This window comes from Neodiprion pinetum, chromosome 4 (assembly GCF_021155775.2).
Source record: "Neodiprion pinetum isolate iyNeoPine1 chromosome 4, iyNeoPine1.2, whole genome shotgun sequence".
NCBI classification, from domain to species: domain Eukaryota; kingdom Metazoa; phylum Arthropoda; class Insecta; order Hymenoptera; family Diprionidae; genus Neodiprion; species Neodiprion pinetum.
In genome coordinates this window covers 4,912,540-4,940,217 of record NC_060235.2, presented here as the reverse complement: position 1 = coordinate 4,940,217, position 27,678 = coordinate 4,912,540, and the positions used below count along the sequence as shown (strand labels likewise).

The following is a 27,678-nucleotide window of genomic DNA, read 5'->3' as shown; positions in this document are numbered from 1 at the left end:
AATTGGGGGAAGTTTAGCCGCCGTAGGGTCGTGCTACTCTTCGGTATACCTTGTCAATCGTTGCTGACATAACCTCAAATTTTTCATCCGTTCCTCGCTTCGCCGTGAAGCGTCATTAGCCCTATCTCTTTCGCACCCATATGAGTTTCAGATCACCCTATAGTGCAAATAAAGAAACATGATCTGAAAATTTTCCACCACGTTTTTACTCTCCCCTTAGATCGTTCATTTTCTAAGCTTTATATTTATTTTTATCTTCTTTCAAAATGAGTCCTTATCCAATACACCATTCAAATTTCACATCTAAACCAGACAACGCAATTGCAGAGCTACCAAGCAGCCAAAAGTTTGGTTAAACTTCCACATTCTACGTAACGGTACATACATAGCGTTTTCACAAGGATAGTACCAGATAACACGAGCAAAAAACGTGATTATTCTGGTCAAATTGTCTTCATATTAAATGATTTAGGGCGACACTACACAGTATACAACTCGTAGGGTGATGTAAAATTGCTACACAAGACGAAGGGTATTAAAATAAATTTTATACTGCCGAGTTTCGGATTTATTTACCAAGCTGGAAAGTCCAGTTTATAAAAATATAATAATAATTCGTAAATAATTTACACTGTACAAAAGCATACTCATTCAAGTGTCTCATGTTTGAGGAAACAGCTGAGCACAGCGAAGTCTATAACAGATTAAAAATATTCTGTAGTGTTTTGTGTAATACCACAAAACCGTCAATGTAAAATTGAACTGCTATATTTTTCCAACCATTTTACACCTATTCTTAATATCAAAGTACATAATCTAATATTCAACATAATTGTTTTTATAATTTAAATTGTTCAAAGGAATATATAATTTGTTCGTAGTTTTCGGATAACGTTGTTTAACACAAAAGATATATTTCTGTACTAATTAATATAGCTAATACTTCAATGCAGAATTAAAATCTGATTTATGAATTCAAATTATGAAAATCCTCAACATTACTTTGATAATTATTGTGAAATGGCACTTAGTTCAACCCATGGAATTTGACAAAGTACACAGGATGATCTATGATTGCAAGAAAATGGTTGATCAATACCACATGTATTGATTGTAGACTCAGTAAAGAAATGGACTGACACAGTTATGTCTCACTTACACCTTAGGAATACGAATCATAAAAATACTTTCAACTTTGTTCAATTCAACTAAGAATGAATTAAAATCAAGTTAGTAAAGAAATTAATAACATGGAAATGCAACTATAAACTAATATTCTTAGCATATGAATATATATAGTAAACTTGAGATATTTTAAAGTTCCATTTTGTAGTTTATGACAGATTCAGATTCTCATAAGCGACGGCATTCACTGTAAGCTCTCACGATGTGTGAATTACATGAGTACCTAGTGAAATTTAAGACATTTGTAACACAAAGCAGTCAATTTAAAAGAAAAATATTACGCAGCTACGATATTATTAAGAGCTAGAAGCTGCACTTCTTCGCTCTAAATGCATGATATTAATGAGCAGATGAGATGCTAGAATAATGTACTTACGTGTGACGGACAGATTTTTTGGGAAAGCCAATTCAAGGTTTTAAGAAATAAGAGTAATGAGACATTCCTTGTAGCAGCCATAACAGTCTTCCTGGAAAAAAAAATGTACACACAATGACGAATTATATTCCAAAAACAAAAATCTGTACTACAATTGTAGTGGGATTATTGAAATTTCTGCCAAAAATTAAGATATGTCATTGTGTTGCAAGTGAACTTTTTTTTACTAACCGATATATAATTTTCCAGAGATTCGTTATACAGTGCAACAAACGCTTCCTTGATCTCGCGCATGTCAATTTCAGAGCGAGTTACGATTAGTCGAATAAGTTCTTTATCATCAATTTCAGGTCCCTGCACAGTCTTGTAAAATTGCTCAGCAAAGAATACAGGTGAATTTCTCAGACATTTTACTGTAGTAATGGAAAGAACAATAATAATCGATATACCAACATTGAGGCAGGACAATAAATAGGAACAGCAAATGAAAACTCACTGACAGAAAGAAAGCCGTCCTTGATATCTCCAGAGTATTGATTTTCAATGGCCTTTTCAATTCCATGTCCAGCCATACTCTCGTAATCTATGAATATTTGCTGCAGCTGGGTAAAGCTTCTTTCGTCCAAAATTTTAAGGAACGTAGATTTCTCACTTCCAAAACTTAATTTAAAATGGGCACCCACCAATCCCGATAAGTGCGCGAGCATCTTCTTGAGCTTCCGCTGGATCCAGATCAAACGATTCATCACGATCAGCAATGAACAGGGGGAATATCAGGTCCTTAAAACTACCTGTAGTATCTCCGCTGATATCGTATTCTAAGCTTCTTGAATACTCTATGGGAAAGATACTTTGAAAAAATTGATAAATCGATCTAAAACATGAAGTGAAATGTAATGAAATAGTGTATTAATTTTCAATGAATATTTTTCTGAGTATAAAAATATATGACTAAAAATACACGTTTGATGGGAGGATTTAGACTCGGTATTTAGAAATTCACTGCATATGTTGCAATGATGCTTACTGGAGTTTTAAGCCTGTTTAATCATCTTAATTTCATCGTTGGACAGCGTGCAGAGAACCTCAATGATAAGACGGTCGTCAATAGCGGAGCCACGCATAGAATCATGCAGTTCCTTAGCATAATATTGCGGTAGTGGCATCATCATAGCTGTAATAAGGTACTTAAAGTTACTAATTAGCTTGAAGGTCAAATCTATGCTAAGGTCCTGAAACCCAAATTGTTTTCACATGTATTATGCATACAATAAATTTGTTGATTTGGTATACAGATTAAAAATTTTTGACCATATCCTGATACATCGCTTACCATTCCATAGAGAGTTTTATACTCTTCAGCAATTTTTTGTCGCTGTAGATTAGTACGATTTGCTAATATATCCATCACGATTATTTCGCTGGATCCCAATCTTGTCATCGCCTCTCTCAACTTCCTTGCATCTGTGTTTGCGATAAATAGAAAGTAAGCAACGACTGTTGGGGAGGGCTGTAAAAAAGAGATAGAATTTCTAACAAACATTGTACAACTTTCAGTTACAGAATAACAAAATCACAGAAGACACAGATAAGTAAAATATACTTTCATCAGCCTAGTTGTGAGTTAAACTCCTGTTTTACCCTGTAAGTTTTGCAAAATCTACCAACTGATTATCTCACCTTGACATTCCACTGTGCTCTGCGGGGAGCCAAGGTTGCATGCCACGGCGGCAAAGAAGTAGTTACATTAGCGTATTGATTATAGACGGCCCCCGTACCTTGTCCCCCAGGATTACACACACTGGGACTCGAACTTGTATGTCAAAGATATGGGTTGGCGCTATTTGGCCAAGAATTCGTGCTTTGAGGATAAGGACCTGCACTACCAGGATATGAAGCAATGGCTGATGTCCGATTATAAGGACTGGAATGGCGCGGATAAGGACTTAGATTTTGTGAAGACGGAGCAGAGCGGTTTGGATGTAATGGGTAAGGAATAGTGGAGCCGAAAAAAGGATTGCTAGCCGGATAAGCATTCTGATTCTGAAGACTTGGATAGGCACCAGAATTTGTCAATTGAGAATAGGAGGCGGAAGAAGCATTTTGCGGCATTTGATTGTATGACTGAGGCCAGGAGTTTGTCTGCTGCTGAGCACCGCAAGGAGGTTAACTGGAAGGATTTGGAGCAGGGGCATGAGGAGAGTAAGCATTCCAAACGACGATATATGATTATTTGTCGGGTAGGGTGAAGCCCCAGGGGCACTTGGGGTACCTGTCAAATCTCTGAACGAATTTCGGGGCTTTTGGCCTGGTAAGGGCATCACTGGAAGTCCCTTGATATTATACAAATACAAGACAATGTCAGGCATTTTTTATGCAGTCTAAAAATTTCACAAGCTCTAATAAGCAGAGGCTAAAGCAGAATAAACAGTATCAATCCGATATTTTACCTTCCGAATTTATATACCACGAATTGAACTGATGGGGAATTATTTCCTCAAAACTAAGGTATGTACAGGTATTCTGTACTTTTTTTTTTCACTGTATTACCTTCGACATCCACTAACTAATGGTTTATATGAAATTCTGAAAACAGAAAATTATTTCCTTCCTCTAACTGCGGATAAACTATAATGAAAACAGCTGGAGCTTGACTATCTCCAAAACACTTTTGAAGTGAAAGTTTGCAAAATTAGTTATACATGCACATGTATGGATTGCAAAAAGTAGTTGTTGAGTGATGTGGTTGTGTATATCAATTGATGACTTTTGTGTAATTTGGACATAAAGTGGTAGAAAAAAAAACGGGATACATTAAAACTAAGTTCAACGTACATGCGTATTAGTTATAAGGCGGTGGTGAACTTGATTTTTTGTGACCGTCCAAAATGAACCTCGTTAGTTTTTGAAACCAGTTGTAAATGAATGTCTGAATTTTATTTTCCTTCTCACGTTGGATTGCTTATGAAAATTTATTACAGAATATATAATTATTCAGTAAAATCTATTGAAAATATTGAGGTAATTGATACATGACCAATGAAAGTATTGGTTTCTATTTATTCCAATAAATACTTAGGCTAAAGTTATTCCACTTGTACGGAATGTTCGATCAAATATAAAAATGAAAATCTGTTTAGTATTTTAATCTAACACGTATTTCAAAATTTGTAATATTAGTAAATAAAGATTACTGGGATTTTTCCTCAAGTTCAGTAGGTCTATCAGGTATATGATTTGACTCTACAAATTACTGATTGCTATTAGGCGTCTTGAAGAATTTTCAAAGGCTTACGAATAGTGCAATTCGAAGCTTACAGCAAGGATGGGGATGTATAGTTTAATAGAGCATGTACTCTTCTAACATGTTCGTATTCAAATATATTCATATGCCGAAAAATTATGAATATTGGTCACGCAGTACACTCACGAATCATCCACGCATGGATGTGAATCGAAAGTTAACAATAACACTTACTCGATATACCTATGTATTTCATTGTTGCTTAGGATGCAGAATCACTCACAATCAGGAAAGCCACCCTGAAAAAAAAAGATCTGTTTCAATTGAATAAATCTATTGTATGAAACTGTATGTATAGTTAGTTTCGATAGCCCGACACTGAACGCATTCGAAATTGCACTAATGTGCAATGAAAGGACGCATTCATGGCGTCGTTTCTCAAATTCATAATTGACGTTCCGTAGTAGAGCCAAAAACAGCTCTCTCACTGTTCCAAGAAATACTCGCACATTAGGATAGCTAATCTTTCGTTATTCAGAACAATCGAAGTATTGGTATTTATACGTACTGTACTTCAAACGTAACTCTTACCGAAATGCAGCGTCTTTTTCAATGCAAGACTTAACAGTTACTCAACTAAAAACCGACAGCCACTGCTTGCTGTAAACAGTCAAATAAAAACCACGTACGTATGTAAACTCAGTCGAACTATTCAAGAGAATCAACAAGTGACTATTAATAACTGGATAACTGAATCCGATGGCTCCTATGCTTCCAGCTACCTGCAGCTACCCTAGAACAGAAACACCGGCTTCTTCTATCCTCAATCTGTCTCTCTCGCTCTACATCCCGGTTGGCTGATACGTTTCCTCTTGGACAATAAAATGTAGAGTGAAAGAGACGGAGTATCCTGGGTAACCCCAGGATGTATATCACGCTCCCTCATTACTACGGCCATAGTTTTCGCGAGGTTAACGGCATGCGTCCGCTACCTCCAGTAGTATATGCTCCAAACTGGAAACCTATTAATGAACCTTACTGTACAGTAAAATGCATAAATGCCTCAACGTTACGGCTAACTTATTTTCGGTCTGAAACAAAATACGAGTTCGATTATGTGACAATACAACTCATTTTCTCACGTTAGCCACATCGCTAGTCAATGGCAAATAGTTCGAGTAGGATAAATTAAACTCGCATGTTGTTTCGGACCGGAAATAAGCTAACCGAAAGATAAGCCATTCGTGCAATTTAACGCACAATAAAACATACATACATGAAAAACTGCTCACTTCACGGCGTACTTTTTCAAACATGCCGTCAAGTCGCGCGAAGAGTTCGTGCACAGTCGGTAAATACCGCGATGGTAAATGAAAGTGAAAAGTACACGCTGCGCTGCTTACGTGGCAAGGCGAGCTGACCAATCCAGAGTTTCGGAATATCCGATGGGCGTGGTTTTCAGCTAAAATCTTTCGGAGCGGCCATAACAGCTCAGAAGAGTTCTTGTGTCGTGTGCGTGGAGTTCTTGTCTGAAGTCGAGGAGAAAAGTAAGCTTATTTTAGTGAGATATAGGGCGAAATAGATTCGCCTGACAATTATTACGTGACGTGGTTAAGTTTAGTGGGCCCCCAAACGGTAAATATTCTGCAATAATTCCGTCCTTCTGATGAAAAGTACGAACCGGTTTTTATTGTCGAAGCCGTACGTATACTACTCGATCCTCGGACGTGCGGAATGCTACCAAGTCGGCGGCATTGGTATACTGATGACGTGCCGTTTGACCGCTACCACCCGCCGCTTATTCTGCTTCTGTCATCCCATCCATATGTCATTTATTTTTTTCGCCACGCACCGTCTATTAATGTTAATTCGCCGCCCAGTCGTTAAATCGCAGTTCGGTATTTGCCCCGGACAATAATCGAGCGTCTGCTTATCTCTGATATCTCGCGATTGTGTAGTATAGTAGTAATTTCGTTCTAATTGTCGAAGCGTGCGGCGCAACGTGAGGTCCAACACTGTTTGAACTTTCGTAAATTAGGTTCATCTCTGCACGTACGTTGTACCTACGTATTTACATTTTAACGCCGACCAATTTAACTTTCCAATTAACACACCGATGGCCCATGTCTACAAAATCCAAATATAGCGTGCACCGAAGCTCGCACGATTTTCCTGGTACTTCTCGGCGACTCTGGCTACGTGATTCACTCTGATCTCACGGGACCCGGTTTCCCGAATTCCAAATTCACGAGGCAAAACATACCTATTTGTAAATACCTGTCGGTCAGTACGAGTTTCAAATACGAATCTTCCGATTCACCGTCACGGTACAGTTGTTTCGTCACACAAGTCGCCGCTGCCTGTATACATATACTCCGAAAAATCGAATCACCCTTTCGCTAGTCTATTCTCATTTTCCGATTGCGCACAGATCAACACTCGCAAATGGCGAAAATGTGGCTCCTCTTCCACTCTGTTTACATTCAATTCGGCGCAAAAACTGTTCAAAAATGCGTCAAGTCACAACAATTGATTTTGACAATGTCACCGAGGTTGAGCCAGCAGAAATCGAGCTAGTTTTTATTCTTCTCTAGACTTATTCGAAAAATGTTTTTGCTAAAATTATTATAGGTTATAAACAATCGTCTTGTTCTTTGTGCAAAACATTCATCGCTATTGATCGAGCAATAGTGCTGTTGGTGCAGAAAAAAATTTTACATTCTCACCTTTCTGATTTCTTTAACATATTTTTGATCAGACTTTACATCTTGAAGGTAAATACTATTTGTGTCTTTTGTCAATTATTCATTTTCCAAAGCCAAATCCGTGTTTTTGAAGCAAAGCATTGCATCAAATTGTGTTTGGACACTTACGACAAATAACATATTGCCCGGATCGCTTATGCATTCGCAAATCTGTCGGATGGCTGTGGAATGGTCAAACAGATAACGGTTTCCAGTTTATATCTCTCGGAGATGCGTCTGTTGTGATTTACATTGTGGCAAACCGTTGTTAAAGACTTTGTCCTCTTTTTTTCCCCATAATCATTTAGATTATAACAACACCATTCTTTAACTCATTGCTCTATATTTGATCAGGAGATGAACTTTGAACAGCATTCATGATGCTGACGTTAGAAAAGTTTAATGCAACAATGCACATTTTAAGGAAAAAGTTGTCATTTTCCAACACTGGCATTATATGGAATTTGCTGCACTGGAATAGAATGAGATATTCTATTTTGCAAACTCGACTCTTTCAAAGTAGTGCTAAAATCGCGAAATAGTGATTTTCTTCAAATGTTAAACATTTCGATTTCAATATATTTTTTGGAAATTCCACTCGTGCAATTTCATATCATTTTCAATCTTTGAGCTTAATAAAGCAAAGTATTTGAGATTTTTAGAAAAAAGTTCAACTTGAAGAAGAAAAGAAACATGAAAGTGAGAATATGGCGCAGGCTATTGACGTAGAATACACTCATTTATGAAACTACGAATAATTAACCCCCTCTTTATAACTGTTGCCTAGATGATGTTATTCAAACTATGGCAAAGAAGTGGAATGTATAACTGTAATTAGAAAAAGAAGACATATATGAGCTAACGCTTTGTTGAGTTGGCTTCAGTCGCTTCAACAGATTTCTTGCCAAATTATATTGTGTATGGAATAGCTCTACGATAAAATAATAATTCGAAACCCTACAGTACTGGAAACTGTATGCCTTATGATTCATATGTCTGGCTGTAATGCGTATATACATTATAGCATATTTTGCATTCGTAAAGTAACACGAGGACAGTATTACATCTATTTTGGCAGATAACATCACGATGTCTGATGATATTCAAACCATCAGTTTTCTCAGCTGTCTGATCATGTTTTTTTGACTCATATCAGTCGTATTCTTTGTTCCTCTTTCAATTGTGAATTCTTTTTCCTTATTTACCGAACTTCTTATCTTTGGGGGCCCCACTTTTCAATTCTCCTTCCTCACTGTATTTAATTTCTCCGTTTCCTTTTTTCTTCACTAACCACGTATTATCGTAAAGTCTAATCACCTTAATTTGTGTGCCATCCGAGTCACGTAACGCCAATTACGTAAAACAAGTGATACCTGATAAATTATGAATTCTGAAAAATTTTTTAAATAAACTTTCGTGTATTTATAGAAGAAAATCCACCAAAAAAAAAATGGATGTCCAGACAGGGCTGATTTGCGTAAGTTTGGTAGTCGTATCGGCTGCTGTTATTCTTTTTGTGTTAATGTTTGGCATGAAAGAAAAAACCTACGACGAAGCAATAGCTGAACAACGCAAGCTACCTGATGACTTGCTAATAGGTAAGTTCGATAACTTTTTATGCTGAAATTTAACAAATATTGTGTCTGGACCTGAAAGAGAATAATGTGTACGTGGAATACGTTGTTGTCGTATATTTAGAAGCAATGAATTCATTCAAATTATAATTTTAAATAAGGAATGAGTCATGGTTATTTATTGATCAGCTAATATGGAAAGCTGTATTTACCTCCGAATGTTAGCGATTTACGAATTCATCTGTTTCTCATTAGGTAAAAGAGAAAAAGGTAAAGAGAAGAAGCATAAAAATAAAGCTGGGGGGAAAAAGGTAAAAGAGAAGAAGGAAGAAAAGGAAGACAGGGAAGATGAAAAAACCGAGCACGTTCAATTCGAGGAAAATCCTCAAATACTCATTGACGAAGCACCCATTCAGGTAGAAAACGCTTAGTTATCCATTCTTCATTTCTTATTAATTTTTTTTTCATTCAACATTATTCTGAATTCTTGTTAAAAACGCTCAAGAGTAAAGAAATCTTATGTAGGAACCGGTAAATGAAATTCTCCTCAAGAGACTGTTATACGCGACAAAACTTTTTATTTTTGTATAATTTCAGATTTCTGAATTGTTGTGGATTTTATTTTTAAGATAACTTTTCAAAACTATGGCGTTCTAAGAATGTATCATTTGTATATCTAATCATTTGTGGATGTGTCAACATTTTTTAACATAATTTTAGGTACAATAACATTTCGATTCGATTTACCAGATTTTATAATCTAATTGCTACCTAATTCACAGCATGAAATTCATTTGTTTAAAAAAATGACTAATGACAGAAGTTGTAGTAACAAAAAAATTACCACATCTTGTCCAGCTGTACAGTAAATTAATACAGATAGTTTATTCACTTTTTATGTTTCTCTATGTCGAACTCTGATCCTATTCAATTTCAATCCATAAATAAATTTTGGCACACGTCATGTTGCACTAATATTTAATAAACATGCCTTGGTAAGTTTGAACAGTATTGTTTCTCCCAATTGCAATCTCTAGAGTGAAACGATCTTCTTTCGCCTTTTCATAGGACTATATTTGGAACTTTGTCAAGTCTTTTACCAAAGATGAGAGCGAGTAAAAGTAAACTTCCACCATTTTAGGTTTAAGCTTTTATCGAGAAGTCAGAATAATGGAGATCCTATGACGAAATTTCCACTGGTAAATAATTATGAAGTCGTAGTAAACGTTGTTTGTGTTTGCTTTTTCCTCAAATCGAACAAAATATCACTAATAAACATAAACTAGGACCAATAAGAGTATATTCATCAACTATAAATTACTTCCAAGGAAGTTACCAACACTTCAAAATGTATAAATTTCTACAAAGTAAATCAATAACTCGGTTTATTGAAATAGGAGGAAAAAAATATCAAGGGGAACAAGAAGAAGGGAAAAATTGACAAAGTGAAACCGATTCTTCTCAACAAAGATGAGCCGGTGGTTTTGGTACCAGAACCCAGTCTTTCACAACCCCAGTCAGAAGACATTAATCATTTTGATTTGACTCAACCCAAAGATGATCTTGAACTTATTCGTAGTCACAGCGTGAGTATATTTTTGTTAGAAAGACTTATTGCTCGTGTTGCAACCTCTTTAGTAGTTACAAAACGTAAAAATATAGGGTGATTCTCCCTTGAAATAAATATGTCTATAGAGCTTATCCGATTGGGTTAAACTTGAGTTTGTAAGTTTTTTCATTGGCAATTTTTAATATGGAATAAAAAAAAAAAGTCACGCAGTGCCAAATCTGCATTTTGGAAAGCTGTAGGACATATTGCGGTCATTCTGGGTTTGAACAGCTGGAGCAATTCTATATTCGTAACACAAATATTTTTTTTATCGACATCTCAGTATTTTTCATGATACTAATGCTAATATGCAGGGGAGTTTGTCACTTCTTTTTATTATATATGTTGGTTGGTAACCCATATCGCGAGAGAAGATAACAAGAATAGTAAACTGTATATATCACTATGAGGCATAGATAATAGTATCTACGAACCATTCATCTCCCACGCCAAAAAGAAGCAATCAGAAATTCATTGAAATAGATTTTTCTCTCCGACACTATCAATTCAATATTATATTTATTCATATACTCATTTATTTATTTTTTTTTTTTTTTTATTTTTTTTTATTTTTCTTCCCTCGCAGAAGGACAATTTACATCAAATGACACAGTCCGAACCAATTGTCAACAAATCTCTCGTAGACACTCCTACGAAAACTAAGAAGAACGCAAAAGAACAACCTAAGAAAGGTGGGGATGCAAAGGAGGAAAAAAAAGATGTTGGAAACGCTCCACAGCAACAAGCACTCAAAGAAACTCCCAAGGAAATTAAAGAGCAACAAAAAGAAACTCCTGTTAAAACAGCCAAAGAAATTGTAAAAGAAATCTCAGTTCCTGTCCAGTCATCGGTTAAAGAATCTAAGAATAAGAAGAAGAGGAATGACATTTTAGCACAAATTGGTAAATGATCATTGACGAAAATAACTGAATTAAACTAATTACCTGTAATGTTTAGTGGCAATTTTTCATGTTACTTTTTTTAGGGGGCGACAAGGATGGCGTCAACATATCTTTGCTTATGCCTCTTATTCAGAAGGCGGAACTTAGCCGGTCTGAAATTCAAATTCTTACTGATCAGTTGTTGAACAAACAATTAGATAATCCTTTAGAGCATTCTGAGTGGACCGAAGGTCGCACAGATCCTGTGATTAAACTTAAAAAACAGTTGGCAGAGAAGGAAAAAGCATTGGCTGATGAACAAGAGGCAAGTGTTGCTGTTCAGAATAAGCTAAAAGAATTGCGCTCGGAATTGAATGCTGAAAAGTCTAGGCTCTCTGCGAACGTGAGGCAGCTCGAAGAAACTTTGAGTGCCAAAGCTACCGAGGCTCAGACTCTGCATACTCGTGTGCAACACATATTGGAGAGTCATGCTGCAGAGAAACAAGGATTTGCCAGACAAATAGAACAATTGCAAAGCCAGGTTAACGAAAAGATGACTATTATTCATCAAATGCAAGAGGATCAGGGACAAACTCAAGGACATCTTCAGCAAGAACTTGTCACACAGAGAAAGCAACTGGAGGTACAATATTCGCAGATGAGGGAAAACGAGAACGCCTTGAAAGCGCAACTTGCCCAAAAACATGTGGAAATTCAAGAACTGCAGAATATTAATATGACCGTTAACCAAGAGATCCAGATGCTGCGATCTACATGTGAAAATAGCGCTGCTGAGGTTGAGCGGCACAGGCAACAGCTAGCGATGACGCAAGAGCAGTTAATGCATTCCCAGGGACAGCTGCAGCACTATAAGGAAGCAGGAGAAAGACTTCAGGAGATGGTTAGACAGCTCGAGGTTTGTTAACTTTTCCACACCCCCAACGAAAGCTTTCTTATATCCTACATTGAAAAAACTATTCAACGTGTACTTGGTGGAAAATAATTTTTTATTTCCGTTTTCAAATAGGAATCTCATCGTACAATTGATGATTTAGAACATAGACTGCAGAATACGCTTCGCCACGAACAAGACCTTCAAAAACAATTGAACTCCGTTAAATCAGAGTTGAACGCTGTGAAAAGCGAAGCTAACGAGGCCAACAATCTTAAAGCTGAACTTAACAAGGTACAAGCCGAGTTGAACAAATTAAAGTCTGACCTTTCAGTCTCTCAAAACGAAGCAAAGACTGAGGCAGTCGAAATTACTTCACTCAGGACTGAGTTGAGCACGACGCAAAACGAACTGAAACAATCGCAGTCAAACTTAATTGTCGCCCAGACTGAACTAAAGAACTCGCAATCCAACTGTAACAAACTTCAAAAAGATTTCGATATCATTCAAGCAGATCTTAGGAAATCAGCGGGTGAACTGGTTAAGGCTCAAAGTGAAAGTAAAAATGCAAAAACTGAACTCTCTAAGGCACAGAGCGACTTGAATAAGGTTCAAACAGAATTAGCCAAGACCCAGGAGGAACTTAGAAACGCCCACAAAACTGTGTCTGAACTGAAAATGTTGTCTGTTGAGGTTGAAAGGCTACAGCAGGGTGCGAGAAATTCTTCTGAATCACAAATTGAGGTTGCAAGATTGCAAGAAGAAAATAACAGACTCTCGTCACAGGTAAATCTTTAAATATCAATAATTTTAATTTTAGAAAATCTGAAAGAATATTAGTGATTCACAGACAAGTGGAATTGTCGAATATATATTTGTACACCCTCGTTATCGCTAATGTGAACCACTTATTTGTTTAACCAAAGCTTTGATTTTAGTCTGGGACTCTTGCTGAGCTGCAAAAGGAGATCAGAAAACTTCGCGAGGAAAATGAGTTCTTAGCCTCTCAGTTAGTAGCTAATAAGGAACGTCCAGATGCCGAAGGCCGTGAAAATGGCGTTGAAACAAAGGCTGTTAAGAACATTCAACATATTGAACACAACAATTTGTAAGTCAATCTTTAATCGCTATATGTATATCTAGGTATTAATATTTAACACACTTGTTTGGAGCATTAACACTATTTTCGTTAACGTTGTTCCCGCAGACTAGAACAGAAGGAAACTCTGCTGGAGAAGCTGAGAGTGGAAGTAAATCAGAAAGACACAGAGCTGAGTAAGCTTACTGTCCAGTTGGAGACACTGAAAAGCGATATGAACAACGAACGTTGTCAAAGAACAAATCTTCAGGACGAACTTGAGGTCCAGAAACAGAAGAACAATGTAAGCAAAGCTTCTCTTCATCCTTTTAATTTCGAAGTTATTGAAAGTTTTGAAAAAACGTTGCAGTGAATAGGTTTTTTATTTAAGCTTATCCAAAACTTGTTAAGTAACTCTTCTTGCACTTAACAATGCAATCTCCAGCAACTGATTGGCATAAGACTTTTTCCCTGAACTTTCAGCACCAAAGCTGATCCCTCTTTCTGATTAGCCTACATTAAGAAGGTATATGAAGTGTTGCACTGCCATGTGCCACTTGATATTATGTCTTTCTTAACCATGTCTAATCACATTTTACCTGACTGTTTACAAAGATAGTGAAAAACTATCATCAATTGCTTCCACTACATACAAAGTTTCGTATCGCTTCAGGTTATCTAGCATTCTGCTTGAATGACAAACTGCGTTTATATTAATTTTTTAACGTTTCGATTCAAAGAATGGTAAACTGACTGTTGATTGGTTCTTTTCTTCTTTCTTTTTTTTGTTTTGGTGGAAATTTTTTTTCTTCGGCTACTATAGGAATTACGAACTAAGAACTGGAAAGTGATGGAAGCTCTTTCAGCAGCAGAGTCTCGCACAAGTTCTAATTCCAGAAGAGCAATTGATGTAAGTTTTTCTGTTATTTTTTCAGAAATTATTATATCACATGCTGAAAGTTCAGCAGTGATCCCGTGTTATCAGCTTCTCACAATACATGCATTATTGTTTCTCAGACAAATGATAGGCTTGATTCTTTTTAAGGAGTCAATGACTATTACAGTTTCTTTTTTACTATTCAATGTAATTGGGGATGCTTTCTTTGTGTTTTTTCTCAGGAGTTATCGCAAAAAGTTGGAAGAGATGAACAGAAATCCACTGACATGTTACTGCAGAGAATATTCCCCGATGTTAGTATTGCTGAATCTTCTCATGAGAAGTGGTTGACTGCCATTGAAGGCAAAGTTTCTTCACTTGTCAAGGACTCCAAACGTAAACAAGAAGACATGGAAAAGGAGAATCAGAGCCTACGGGGGATGGTGTCGCATTATGAAGAAATATTTCACGATACAGTATGTTATAATTGATTTAATTGAATATTTCGTGTTTTTTACAACGTGATAGGTTTTTTCATACGTATTGTTCGATGATTTTACAGGAAGGAACACTTAATGAACTTCAAAATCACCTAGAATCGGAAGAAGCGAGGTGGCAGGCACAGATAAAACAAAAAGAAGAAATTTTAACTAGTCTTAAAACTGAACTTGACAGTCTTCGAAGCAAATCTGGCCTCACAGAACAGGTAAAATTAAAGATTACATACTGATCGGTGGAGGGTAATATTATTTTTCATTTTTCAACCAAAAATATTTAATACTGCTCAGTAAATTTTTAAAAATTTTCAAACTCAAGTAATATTCGAACTAAACTCTTTTTAAGTTGACATTGAAACTTCCGTTCTAAAACTATCAAATTGAAATATAAACTAATTATTTTACTTTCATAGCTCGATAAAAAAATATCTGAATTGGAAACGAGATTAGCTGAAGCAGAAACCTTCAGACACCAAGCCCAAACCCAATTATCATCTTTTAAAATTCAATCCGAATCATCTCCAGTGAAAGGAGAGAAAAATCTTAGTCTCAACGCAGTAGAAAAACTTGGAGAGGTCAGTATACAGTATGTATATTATTTGAGCACAAATTCATCCATTTTGAAGGAAGTTTTTTTTAATCTAGTACAAACATTCATACGAATAATATTTATTCAAATTTTGAACTGGAGCTTAACTTAGGATTGGAGTTAATAATAAATCAGTCTTGAAATTTCAATGGATTGATCAAATTTCAGGAAAAATCTCGATTACTGCAATCGTTGCAACAAGAAATTAGCAACAAGGCTGCTGTTGATGCAGAGGTAGCAAGGCTTCGCTCCCTACTAGAAAAATCCGAGTCTGGTCTGGCAGAGGAGAAAAATCTTGTCTTACAATTGCAGAACGAAGTTGGCCGACTAAAGGTTAGCAACTTTTGGTTAGTTGCTAGCAGTTTTCCAAAATTACCTTGTAAACTTTTACAACAATATTGATATTTATTTTAATATCTGACAAGTTGATGAGCATATATCCTAAAATTCACAGTATTTAGCAACATTAGCGAAAATTTCCTGGATGTTAAACGGTATCCTGGATATTTATCATGTCTGCTGTAAAATGTTAGTTTCCCTAAAGTTTCATACTTTGTTCTCTAAATTTCAGCCTAAAAAATATGTTTCTTAATTTCAGAATGAAGTATCCCCCGGTTTCAGGAATTTAGATCAATCCACCGTAAACGGGCCACCAATATCAGATTCGTCCAAGTCTGAGGTTAGTGTGAAAAGCAAACTATTATCTTAACGGTATTACAGGAAATGTTCTACATTATTTTACTTGCTAGTGATAATAAAAAAAACGACAAGCCATCAATGTACATATGGACATACGTATTCCATGAAGAGTTGCATTTAATTTAACTTGTATCATAGTCCGTAGACAAATTCGTTCAGTACCCAAAGTTTCAGCAAAAGCTTTTCAATTCTGTTTGTATCGGCAAACTATATGGAACTCATGTTTAGAAATTCACCTGTTTAGTACTGAGGTAAATGGGTAAAATTAACTCCAGAAAATTATCCAACGCGAGAATAATAGGTATATAATTATTTCTATTATGTTTCTAAGTTTTTCAAACTAAGTGTCATCGAAGTGTGATCAACTTTATTTAGGCTATTTATATTTGATATAAAGATTAGTTACATTTTTTATACGTTAAAACAATTTTGAATTTGATTCTATATGAAAAAGTTTTTGAACCTATGCGATTATTCAATTGAAAAGAGAAGCAACTATGCCTTTGCTTTAACTTACACATCATCCCTAACCATTTCTCTCCCAATTAAATGCAGCCAACAGTGGTGGCGCATTCATTGTTAGCTGCGCTTGAAAAATCGCTGAAGAATACAGAGCTTGCAAAATGTTCCATAACCGAGCCCGCTACAGATTTGGTTGAGTGTCGACAAGAATCCGATACCAGCTTTCTAATATCAAAAACCTCCTCCCCACAAACGTGTCACATGATAGACCACAACACACAGGCTAGCTGGAATCCGTTGAACAGCCAGCAACATAAAAAGCACAAGAAAAAGAGGAAGGTAAAACCCATAATAGTTTATGGGAAGCACTTTTTCTTTCTGGCTCGTTTACGTATTTTTGTACTGCACACACATTGGCAATAATTGAGAGTTGACAGTCTTACTGTATCATAGTACTCAATCACAGGTATTTGCGCGATGAGTCATTTGGGATGTGAGATTACTTTTGTTTAAACATGAACGAAGTATAGATAATGATCAAAGATTACATCAGCATGGAATGAATTAATTTTCTTCCAAAGACTATCTTTGAGGAAGATTTTAAAGTCGATCTATAGATAAGTAATTTGTACTTATAAATTCATTCTCTTCCCGGTACATGTTTTTTTTATCCCATTTGTCTCATCAGCAGTCTTGTTTGAATACATCTGTAACAGAGAAACACAAAAATCTATTCGACTATTGAGTTTCATATTTGTGCAAAAGTAACATATTGCATTCTGTAATTGTCCACATATTCTTTCCTCTTTGAGTAATATATATACACACACACACACACGCATATAATTTGTCTTTAGATTATATTTTTAAAAACAGTCGATGGTTTTCTCATAAATAATTTCTAGAAAGGGTACAGTGTCTAAGTAGACAGCTTTATTAGTAAAAAAACTTATCCTTGGTGGTAGGTCTCACATTCAGGTGGCATGGTTAGTTTATATTCTTTTTTTTTTTTTAGTAGTTCTTAGTAGCAGAATGTGACAGATACTATTTAGTTTATATTGAAAATCTGTGAAAAGTTATTGAATTTATGTTGTAAGAAACAGATACAATCAACAGTATAAATATACTCTGCACAAGAATTTTTACTCAGATAATTGTAGTCATAAGTTGGAAAACGAATATAATTCTCAGTTACACGGGTCCGCAATAACCGACATTTTTATACGTACTTTTAAGCTATGTATTCGTCAGCAAAATTACTGCAAAAAGAAAAAGAAAAAAACTTGAAGTAATATCTCAATTTTGACTGCTTGTAAAGCTCCAAAGTTTAGCAAGGTGAACAAAAAAACTATATTTCACGACGTTGTCATAGGGGCCAATGCTTTATGAGCTACTGTCTTTAAATCCTCTCTCCTCAGTGTTTGTCCTGATGGTCAATGCCCTTGCATTTTATTAAATGTACATACAACGACACGTAATGTGTTACATGCTGATTAAGCTGTAATAGAAATTCCCCAACGCAGATCGCTCGTTGACCACCATGTACTATCATCGTTAATAGCCTAATCAATAACAACATCAAAGTAACAAATATGTTGTATTTTGGTTGTTCTAACAGTCCACTATGAAACCCGTGACAAAGCGGCGCCGATTCGCAGGTATGGAATAATTGGAAGGTGACATTCTTCTCAAATGATTGATTGTTTTTTTTCGGTTTTCGAAAGAGCGTCTAAAAAAGGGTAGCCTCCCGTTCGCTGGCTTAACCGTCCACTCGCTGTTTCAGCTTATTTTTAATTTGTTCAAACATTGTCTTCACTTTTGTTTCCACGTGACGCAATATCCTTAATTACTGCAGGTGCATTTCTTTTTTTCTTCCAACGACCACACACGACCATACATTTCTCACATGGCTTGTAATGATACCTCTTTTTTTCTAGACACATTGCGCCCTCTCATATACTTAGCGTCAATTATTCAACTTTATTTGTATCGAGGCAAAATATGGTTTTTAGGTGATTTCTTTTATTTGAAATTAATTCTCACCTCAGGTTTCAATTCCTACCTAATAATTACTTATGCTTCCCCTAGTGAATGTTCTTTGCATCGTGATTGTCCCACGCCATCATCAATCATACCTAAGAATTACACAATGATTAATTCTCATATTTTACTTTGCAAGTGCACCAGTTATTTTCGTGAAGAAAGAAAAATTTTTTATTCAAATGTAGTGTTGTATAATTTGTATTGATATTTACGAATACGATTGTAAATGTCTGTTTCCATAAAATCAGCAAACATGGAAACAATACTTGAAACATTCCAATGAGAAAAGTTATGCTAATTGTTTGAATTCATATTCGAGCATGATGATGTTGAACCCGTACTGCTGTAATTATACAGACACATAATCATGAATTTTATTTATATAAAAAATAATTCATGACATGTTTGTAGAGAATACTTATGTAAAAATTAGAAGAAACGAAATAATATTAGTAGTAACAATAAGTGACGCCAGCACAAACACTGAGGTAAAGGATACGACACTTTAGCTGCAAGATTTATTATTCACGATATTATTTATTCCTCTTACGTAACACAGCTGTCATTGATACCTTACATTAATATTCATTTTCATTTCAGATTTCCACACTATATAAATATATATTAAATATTTCTGATTCACCGTCGTTAAGAATGCTTTATTCTTTAAAGTATGTTTCAGTTTTCATGAACATCATTGACATCACATGATCAATACACATAACATTCAACGCTATAGAATTGGGGTGCCTGTTTAAAATTCATTTGCTGTGTCTCATTTTAATCCACGCAGGCCTCAATTGTGCCTTAATTAGTAATAATTCGTGTCAATCGGTACATGAGCTAAAAGTTACAGGCATTGAGTGAGCCTTGATGTTTGTATTGCCGTTTGTACATCCTTAATGAATACTTAAAAAATATATTGCAGGGTTTGCCTTTGCGAATTGACACTGAAAACTTTGTATGTTCTTTAAGTGTCAGAGTTAACAATTTTAATATTGCTCGGTGTATATTGATAACAATTTCAGATAAATTCGATGCACTATATACTCTATGACTTAGCGCAGGTATAGATCTGATCAATTGCAATCAGATCTCATTGTTAAACTCTGGTTTGATGTAGTTTTTTGTACCATTTGTAAATATTTTTGGAAACAGGCCAGTTGACCAATTTCAAGTGACTCCACTGTAACTTTGTCGCAAACATAAATTTGAGTTGCCTGCTTCAAGAGATATTCACGGTATACATGTATCTGTTTCTTGCCTGTCAAAATACCCATTCTATTTCCATGTACTTTCATGCATTCGTTTTACACTCGTTTAATTTTGTTGTAATCAATTATGGCGTGTAAAGTATCGCAACAATATTTGGTTACTGTGATATATTTTAAGTATTGCTTGCAATCGATTGCACGGCACTATGCATATTCGGTATTGTAAAAAAATATGTCCAGCAACTTTTATTTATCGATTGGTGATGGGTAGAGAGTCCTCTAAGGTTATTTTTGACCCACAACCAAATTTCATTATTATTTTTGGTTGATAATCATTGTGGTATTGTCGGAAGTGGATAATCTATGAATAAGAATATCAATTTTCTTTACTTCTAGACAGTAGAATGAACAGATATGTATACTGCAGCAAACAATATCAATGGCTTATTTTTTTTTCAACCTTCCGTTGGCAAGACGTATGATTTATCTGTTGAGTATTTAATTACTCGTCTCGCGATTACAACTTTTGTCTGTTTCAACAAATCGTTTCTAGATTATAATTTTTTTCATGTCATAGTGAATGTTTTCTGTATTTACGAATAAAATATAAATTAATATTTCGACTAAATGTTAAACTTCAGCTGCATGTGTTTCACTAAAAGTCATCAGTGGACTCTAATAGATCTATATTGATAAAGCAATAATATAGTTAATCCAATTTTATTAATTTCTACGATGTAGCAGCTGAAGTAGTAAAGTAGAAGTAGTTGGAATTACATAAATTTGTGTGTTATTTCAATATCGATGTAATCTTATTTTCTGCAACAATACTCTTCATTCATAGGTTGTCAAACAGCCTTTCGCGCTGTTTTTTATGTATTGTAATTGATGAACTTTTTATTACAACTTACAGGGTGGTTCAGGAAAAAAGTAACAACCTCAAAGAATAAATTACGTTGAAGAAAAAACAGCATCAGGGGTAAAAAGGCGGCGATAATAAAGATTTGATAAATAGAACGAACACTGTGCGCACATGTGCCATTGATGCGAGCAGTCGAAATTTTGCTATAAAGAAGACTAATATAATGATAATGACGATTAAAAATATTGCTGATAATCTTTATTTTAAGAAATATCATATTTTAATATGTAAAAGAAGTATGCAACAAATTAACAAGTAGATAGATAACACAGATTATTGAAAAACGGTGTGTGTGACTATTATACATATATAACTAGTTGTAGAAATATAATTTCAATAATGCCTCTCACATCTTGTGTTGACAAACAGATCTTGTGTTTTCGACTTTCAAATATTATTTTAAGATACTTAATTTCATGTAGAAATACATGCTTCTTAAAAAAAAAAAGAACGAAAAAAAAAGTAGACAGCTCCGCACTACTCACAAATAGTTTTATTACACTGTTGCAAAGCTATAATCACACAAACATCAAAATGCAATGGTCAGTGCTCACATATGGGCACATTTATGCCAAGTTACTTCAAATGATGTGCATGAGTTGTATCTCAGAATAATATTCGAATTTCAACTAATTGTTACGAACTTGGCTTGAGTTGATCCATATCTGAAATCAATAGGAATGTAAAAGATAAAAATCACTCACATGGGGCACTGGCATCTGTTAGATATTTATTGTGGGTGTTCTCAAATATCTTGACTAATTTTAGAGATTTGATTATTTGTACATTATTAAGTTTCAGTTTTAAGATGAATTTGTACAAACGAAATTGCATAAATTTACTATCACTAGTTATCAAATCAAGGCAAATAGTGAGATTGAGAATTTTTCTGGCTGTGAAAAAAGAAAGAGAAAAGTAATACTGTCGAATCACTAAAAATCATGAGTGCAGAATAAACTTGAATTTAGCAATAACTTTTGGTTATATTTATTATAATCATCTGTGTATTACTGAACTGAATATCTTGTGGCTGTCATGCTTCATGTGGGTAACGATTTATCTATAATTGTACATTAATTAGAGTTGCTGAGCTCGTAACTTTTGATGATTATTGTGTAATAAAAACGCTATAAAGATAGACGACGACGATGATGTTGTTAATGATGATGATGGTGATGATGTTGACGACAGTGACAACGACGGTTGTATGCAACCATCAAATGTTTCTAGGTAATCATATTGTGCAATAAGAAAGGATACAAAGAATTTGTAAGAGTATGTAAAGAAAGCAACAAAAAAATATTTAAAAAAAGAAAAACGTCTAGTACCTACTACAATTTATATAACGAAGGAAGGCCAGTCTAGCATTGGGTAAAAACCATAAATACTATAATCGCAAGAATTTCAGCTACCGCTTGTAGAAATTCTTTGACATTATTTCAATCGAGTTATTTATTAATTTTTTTTTTTTTCATTAGAATTATTTTGAAAATTCATTTGGGGAAATATCAATTTAATCAGCGTGTATACATTCCAGAAATATATAATGTAAAAAGTGCCAAAATATTGTCAGCATAGCTGAGTGCAAAAAGTAGCATTTACGAATTATTTGATGTTGAAAAAAATTGAACGATGAATTTCTGCAAGACAAAGCTCGGAATGGATTGATATAGCATTTTTTCAAGTCTCATCTGAGTAAGGGCTCAGATTCACCTGTCCTCGTTCGCTGTACAGATTTGAGCAGTGTATTTGCATCGTACTAAATCTAGATTTAAGTAGTGCTACTTTATGATGAATTACATACATTGTGAATCCTTTTTTAGAATTGTTTTAATAAAAATAGCCACCATAATACTCAGTGAAATTGAGTTATTACCACAGGGTTTTAAAAATAGGTAAATAAATAAATTTCAGCGGACCTAGTGGCATAGTCACTTTGTTTCAAAAAAAATTAGCTAATTGTAGCCACTAGGAAAAAGAAGAAAGAATTGTTACACAGGTGTATACATAATGATTTAATGTTTTATTGCTTTCATCATTTTGAGTTTAAATCAATGATTACTACCGAAATACTTTATCGCTATTTGAAGCTAATTACATCAGTGTTTTTCTTCAATATTTCATGAAACGAAATTTGTACAACAAATTATTCACTTAACTTATAACAACGTTTTCAATATCTTACAAGTACATATGCCGAATCTTTTCTTCATGTACGAAATAATGAGCTACATTCATTTATCATGGCAAACAATAATTTATTCAATGGTAAATTTTTTTTTTTTTACCAACTATATAATTTCTAATAACTTAAAACAATAGTCGTATATTGTCGTTTTCTTCTTTTACACAAAACGTGAACACGCGTAATTGTTATTTTTTCTCTTTTCTATTTTGCAGCTTCACTTTTGCCAACAGTCCACAGATTCTTCACAGTTTTCCCCAAACCCGGACCATTATAAATTAGCAAAAGCAGACCAGCTAGTGTAGCGGCAGAAAAAAGATTCAGTGCAAAATGAGCTATTTTTGGGACGATATTACCCACAACTATCGGTCGAGCATAGTCGATTACTATTGCTTCCAAACCCCTGCAATGAATTCAAAGGTAGTATTATATTGACATATTGCAATTACTCTTGCTGAGCTCATTGATAAAAATCGACTGATAAAAGTGAAATTTCAATAACAAAAAATATCAGTAACAATAAGATTGAATTACCAGTGACTGTGCATGACCATGAAGACAGATAACGTTACGTCGACAAATGGATTCTCAAGCAAAATGCAAGCAGGCAGAAGTCCTATTAGGATAGCAGAAGTTACTCGCTCGGCTTGCCATAGACGCACGTGATCACCAGTTATTGGAGCACAATGACGTTGACTCGTGGCTATTGATCGCACCAGGTTCAGCTGCTCACATAAAAAATAGTCATGAGTTTGTTCAGTGAGTAATATTATTGATAAGAATTGTATAACAACAGCTAAGAATATCGTATTTTCGAAATGATTTCCATATTTTTTGACATTTTTAACTATTGACAAGTATAGATATCTCGTATTCAAATATGTCATAGATAGTTTGCATTGCAAAGCTACAATTGAGTACAGATCAAAAAAAATTGTTCATCATTTAAGGAAAACGGAAACTTTGATTGAGTAGGTGTGGAATTTTACATTGCCAACCTATTCGATATCTCAATTGAGAAATAATAAGAAATCCTGACCTGTGGTACAGAGGTTAGCATGAGGCTTGTGGCCGTTAGTTTTGGTGCAGTTGTGTATTTTTGGGCAATGAAGCTTGCAAATTGTGGATGAATAATGCCCTGAGATACGGCGCAGTTTCTGACCAGTGGAAGTTGTCCATAGTTACCAAGCTTGCCTGAAAGGTACCAGTGTTCATTATGAGAATAGTAAAATATCAAAGTGCGAGAATAGTGACTCCAGGATTTATTTCTGATGCAATTGTTGCAGTTTGACAGTCAATATAAGCTCTGAGATGATTCAAATTCATGATGATACGAATTGCTATGTTAACTAATCGAATAAACAATCTGTTAGAGTAGAATGACTCGTTATTCTTCCAGAACTGCAGGGACGAAGTAACGATATAAAATTGACGAGCTCTGTATTGCTGAGATAATAAGTGTCACAGAGAACGTTTATATTTGAAAATTGATGAATTAAGCAACTATGAATTATGTAACTTGGCTTAGACATAACCTAAGTAATCGCGTGAATATCTTTAAAAGATATACGTGTAATTTTAATTACCAGTCAGTAGGCTGAGCTGTCGTGAGAGATGACATCTGGCCATCGTTTCAGACGCTGGGCACGGTTATTTGTTAAATATAAATAGTTATTTCTTAAACGACCAACTCAGCCAAGGAACTCCTGAATTCTCGTTGAGAATACCTCATTCCCCGTGACAACTGGTGACAACTATCGGCAACCAAACGGCGTTAAAGTTTCTAGATGTTGCGTTGGTTGTTTATATTTTCCCCCAGTAATTGAAATAAGCGCGGTATCCTAACTTCGTTTGTTTCATTTCTGTCTCATTAAAATTGAATCGTTCTAAGAAACAATGCACGCATATCACTGTTCACGGTGGATTCTACGCGATAAGTTAAGCAATTACGAGGTACGCTTTTTATATGCCGAAATCACAGTAATCGTCAATCGAAGAATTCCGTAATGTTCTCACAAGTGATTGTTTTACTTTTGGTAGCAAGTACCTGAATTGAGAAAGAAAAACCCGAGATGTTAATCACTCATCGATTCGTTGTTTACTTGATTTCAAGATCACAAAGATTTCAGGGATTTCAAAAGATTTCGCAGTATTTTCAAAAATTTTAAGCGATTTCAAGAGCTTTCAATGATTTTAAGATTTCAGAGGGTTTCAAATTATTTCAAAAGATTTCAAGACATTTCACAAGATTTATGGAAAAGTGTACACCAGATTTAACGAGTGATTAACCTCTCGCAAAAACCCTAAGCTCGAATATATTTTTGGTTAGCTTATAAGCTAGTGCAATCAGCTATGGTCTCCTAGTTAATATCGTAGCTCTTCTCATTCCGAGGGCCGTGCATTCAAGCAGTAGCTCGACCGTTTTAAGCCCAGCTCTTTTGCACCATGCTATCCTACTGGATTACTAATCACATCGAACCTGGCGTTTATCGGCTTGACATTGATCCGATTGATTACCGATTGGCCACTCGTCGTTGACACATATATGTATGTGTATGTATATATTTATAGATTATTTAAACATTGTATGAAAGAGATCACAGAATGTGCCACTGACATTCCAGAGATTGTAGATAGAGCTTCATCAGCCCAAAATAGACAGTATAATAAATTAACGATTTATAATTACTTCGATACTGGATCGACCTTGAATAAGTACAATCTAATTATTTTATATCTTGCAGGAAAGTATGAATGCGAGAAATCGGAACAGAGTACTAAATTCTGTACTCGTCCTGATTGGCGTTAAATAATCTCTATTCATTATTCTACATATATATCTATATATTAATGTCATTACGTAACTGTTCAATTACATGACTTGCAGGAGGCCAAATCTGTATACTATGGGTACACTTATGCATACCATGTCACCTAGGATAGGCACACCGGATCTAAAACAGGTTTATAACTGTTTTAGAGATGTCTGCCCGGAATGGAAGGAAGCGTTTGTATCCACCGGAGATGACCCGGCATGTCGGCGACCCAGGGAGTAAGGGCGTGGTCCAGGGTGGCATCTCCCTCGCGAACCCGCTACCAGGGTAGCAGCATGCGACTTAGTCCAGAATCTTTCCAGCTCGTCGGGATACTGTTGGTGCCCTGAGTATGTATGTATTGTATAAAGTTCCCGCCTTATAGCGACGCCGTGTATGTGCGAGCTTTTATATGCGTAGATAACATGCGGGATCCAGCTTTCTCCTTTCAGATGACAGCGTACCTTTTTTACGTTCAAACGAATTCTGCACTGTGTGCGTATCGTTATCAGCTACGGGATGTTGTACTTTATGCAACCGAAGTCGCGGCTAGTCTTTCCTAACAACAACTTCAACAGGCGACCATCCACTTGGAAGAGTTTATAAGATAAACAGAGCTGCACCCTCTATTGCAGGGATGCTTTGCGGGAATATTTTCTGTAACTTGATTTAACCTCGTTATGGCGATTACGATTCAGCCTGATGTAATTGTTGCTATTTCATTGTCGTAGAAAAAGGCTATGAATTAGGAGTAGATCTTTTGTTTCGTGGTGGATTTCATTTTCACTTAATTAGAATACCGCGAGTTTATTGAATGCATATGTATACACGTATAACATTCGGAAAGCTGATTTATGATTGAAAACTGATTACGGAGACGGAAGACAAAAATCAGGTATAATCAATTTATCGTTAGAATTTCTGATGCCGATTAACATTATCAATCTTGATTTACCGTCCGTAGAAAAACCATGATTATATATAGAATCCGACACAAAGACGATAAGAACGTTACGCAATCGCCTCATGGATTTCAACATTCGTATTTAGACGGAAATCAGTGGTTTCAAAAATAGGAAATTTAACCGAAACCCGCTTTTCTATATTATTTTGAATGATGCATGCTGCCTTTCCTCATCGGGTGGGATCTTTGCCATTAAAGGATTCGCCTCGTTGCTCCTGGCAAATTGCACGGGCACGTATAAGTCATATATTTATAGTAAATGCCGAGAGAAATTTTTAGACACGGTTACCACACAATCGTGAACTATTTTAATTTTTTACCACAGCCGAAATCACAATACAGTGCTGGTTACGGAATAAAAATTAGCAGTATACTTGTAAGCACAAAATCTAGTCTAATCGTTTTAGTACAGTAAAAGTGACCATAATCAAAATTATACTAGATTTTCTGTTTACAGTTCCAAAATTTGGTTTCATCTTTTACCCCGAACTACATAATCCGGTAATCGTAGAAACGATAAAAATTGAGGAGTGTACAGTAACAACGACTAGAAATTCCTCTCGGCGTATAGTGCGACAATAGCTATCCACACCCGTAGTTTCGATCGTGCCAGCTTCAACGCTAACGTGTACTCCTGATATAAGTGAACCACAGTGCCTCGATCCGACGTAACCCATTGGGCCCTTCAAGTAGTGGATCGTGGGCTTGGAGCAGGCAGTCTGTTCGCCACTATTTGCGGAAAATAAAAGGTGAACTTATGCCAGCTCAGTTTCACGGTCAGGTAGGGTAAAAGTTGGTAGACGGTGCAAAAAAACCGAGAAGTAAAAAGA

At 35.4% G+C, this 27,678-nt stretch overlaps 3 protein-coding genes across 11 annotated transcripts; 1 reads left to right on the top strand and 2 right to left on the bottom strand.

Moving 5' to 3' along the window:
* Nucleotides 1-374: 374 nt before the first annotated feature.
* On the bottom strand, nucleotides 375-7,221 carry LOC124216651 (annexin B9-like). 3 transcript variants are annotated; one of them, XM_069135016.1, is made up of 10 exons: nucleotides 6,487-7,221; nucleotides 6,082-6,334; nucleotides 5,374-5,827; nucleotides 5,040-5,104; nucleotides 2,895-3,025; nucleotides 2,589-2,793; nucleotides 2,058-2,397; nucleotides 1,793-1,974; nucleotides 1,562-1,652; nucleotides 375-1,408 (listed from the first exon to the last, which is right to left on the bottom strand). In XM_069135016.1, exons 4-6 carry the CDS (start codon nucleotides 5,059-5,061, stop codon nucleotides 2,596-2,598), a joined length of 351 nt encoding a protein of 116 aa, XP_068991117.1. In that variant the 5' UTR covers nucleotides 5,062-5,104; nucleotides 5,374-5,827; nucleotides 6,082-6,334; nucleotides 6,487-7,221; the 3' UTR covers nucleotides 375-1,408; nucleotides 1,562-1,652; nucleotides 1,793-1,974; nucleotides 2,058-2,397; nucleotides 2,589-2,595. The 3 variants fall into 3 exon arrangements, with proteins under 3 accessions (XP_068991117.1, XP_068991116.1, XP_068991115.1); XM_069135015.1 differs by adding an exon at nucleotides 3,242-3,401 and having other exon boundaries at nucleotides 2,058-2,411; nucleotides 2,589-2,735; nucleotides 2,895-3,071; nucleotides 5,040-5,827; nucleotides 6,487-7,110; XM_069135014.1 differs by adding an exon at nucleotides 3,242-3,401 and having other exon boundaries at nucleotides 2,589-2,735; nucleotides 2,895-3,071; nucleotides 5,040-5,827; nucleotides 6,487-7,108.
* LOC124216645 (kinectin) lies at nucleotides 6,264-23,373 on the top strand. Of its 6 annotated transcripts, none has more exons than XM_046621415.2 (17): nucleotides 6,264-6,352; nucleotides 8,978-9,147; nucleotides 9,379-9,539; nucleotides 10,521-10,709; nucleotides 11,319-11,634; nucleotides 11,718-12,529; nucleotides 12,641-13,291; nucleotides 13,444-13,613; nucleotides 13,713-13,887; nucleotides 14,407-14,493; nucleotides 14,703-14,936; nucleotides 15,023-15,166; nucleotides 15,371-15,532; nucleotides 15,715-15,879; nucleotides 16,145-16,225; nucleotides 18,326-18,365; nucleotides 20,878-23,373. In XM_046621415.2, exons 2-17 carry the CDS (start codon nucleotides 9,000-9,002, stop codon nucleotides 20,922-20,924), a joined length of 3,582 nt encoding a protein of 1,193 aa, XP_046477371.1. In that variant the 5' UTR covers nucleotides 6,264-6,352; nucleotides 8,978-8,999; the 3' UTR covers nucleotides 20,925-23,373. The 6 variants fall into 6 exon arrangements, 5 of the variants coding, with proteins under 5 accessions (XP_046477371.1, XP_046477368.1, XP_068991114.1 ...); XM_046621412.2 differs by lacking the exon at nucleotides 18,326-18,365 and adding an exon at nucleotides 16,801-17,046; XM_069135012.1 differs by lacking the exon at nucleotides 18,326-18,365 and adding an exon at nucleotides 16,801-17,046 and having other exon boundaries at nucleotides 6,337-6,440.
* SdhD (succinate dehydrogenase, subunit D) lies at nucleotides 23,085-27,674 on the bottom strand. Of its 2 annotated transcripts, none has more exons than XM_046621432.2 (4): nucleotides 27,441-27,674; nucleotides 24,111-24,265; nucleotides 23,606-23,796; nucleotides 23,085-23,474 (listed from the first exon to the last, which is right to left on the bottom strand). In XM_046621432.2, the coding sequence occupies exons 1-4, from the start codon at nucleotides 27,523-27,525 to the stop codon at nucleotides 23,276-23,278; spliced, it is 630 nt and encodes a 209-aa protein (XP_046477388.1). In that variant the 5' UTR covers nucleotides 27,526-27,674; the 3' UTR covers nucleotides 23,085-23,275. The 2 variants fall into 2 exon arrangements, with proteins under 2 accessions (XP_046477388.1, XP_046477389.1); XM_046621433.2 differs by lacking the exon at nucleotides 27,441-27,674 and adding an exon at nucleotides 24,658-24,822.
* Nucleotides 27,675-27,678: the final 4 nt, after the last annotated feature.

What these genes read in the sequence shown, in the direction of transcription:
- SdhD (XM_046621432.2), bottom strand. Translation starts at nt 27,525, where the DNA reads ATGGGTTACGTCGGATCGAGGCACTGTGGTTCACTTATATCAGGAGTA. An exon ending in TGCTAACCTCTGTACCACAG is followed by an intron (nt 23,797 to 24,110) that starts GTCAGGATTTCT and finishes TTATGTGAGCAG; the next exon opens with CTGAACCTGGTGCGATCAAT. An exon ending in ATGGTCATGCACAGTCACTG is followed by an intron (nt 23,475 to 23,605) that starts GTAATTCAATCT and finishes AATTCATTGCAG; the next exon opens with GGGTTTGGAAGCAATAGTAA.
- LOC124216651 (XM_069135015.1), bottom strand. Translation starts at nt 2,307, where the DNA reads ATGAATCGTTTGATCTGGATCCAGCGGAAGCTCAAGAAGATGCTCGCG. An exon ending in GGACGGCTTTCTTTCTGTCA is followed by an intron (nt 1,975 to 2,057) that starts GTGAGTTTTCAT and finishes CCATTACTACAG; the next exon opens with TAAAATGTCTGAGAAATTCA. An exon ending in CTCTGGAAAATTATATATCG is followed by an intron (nt 1,653 to 1,792) that starts GTTAGTAAAAAA and finishes TTTTTTTTCCAG; the next exon opens with GAAGACTGTTATGGCTGCTA.
- LOC124216645 (XM_046621412.2), top strand. Translation starts at nt 9,000, where the DNA reads ATGGATGTCCAGACAGGGCTGATTTGCGTAAGTTTGGTAGTCGTATCG. An exon ending in AGATGGTTAGACAGCTCGAG is followed by an intron (nt 12,530 to 12,640) that starts GTTTGTTAACTT and finishes GTTTTCAAATAG; the next exon opens with GAATCTCATCGTACAATTGA. An exon ending in ATAACAGACTCTCGTCACAG is followed by an intron (nt 13,292 to 13,443) that starts GTAAATCTTTAA and finishes CTTTGATTTTAG; the next exon opens with TCTGGGACTCTTGCTGAGCT.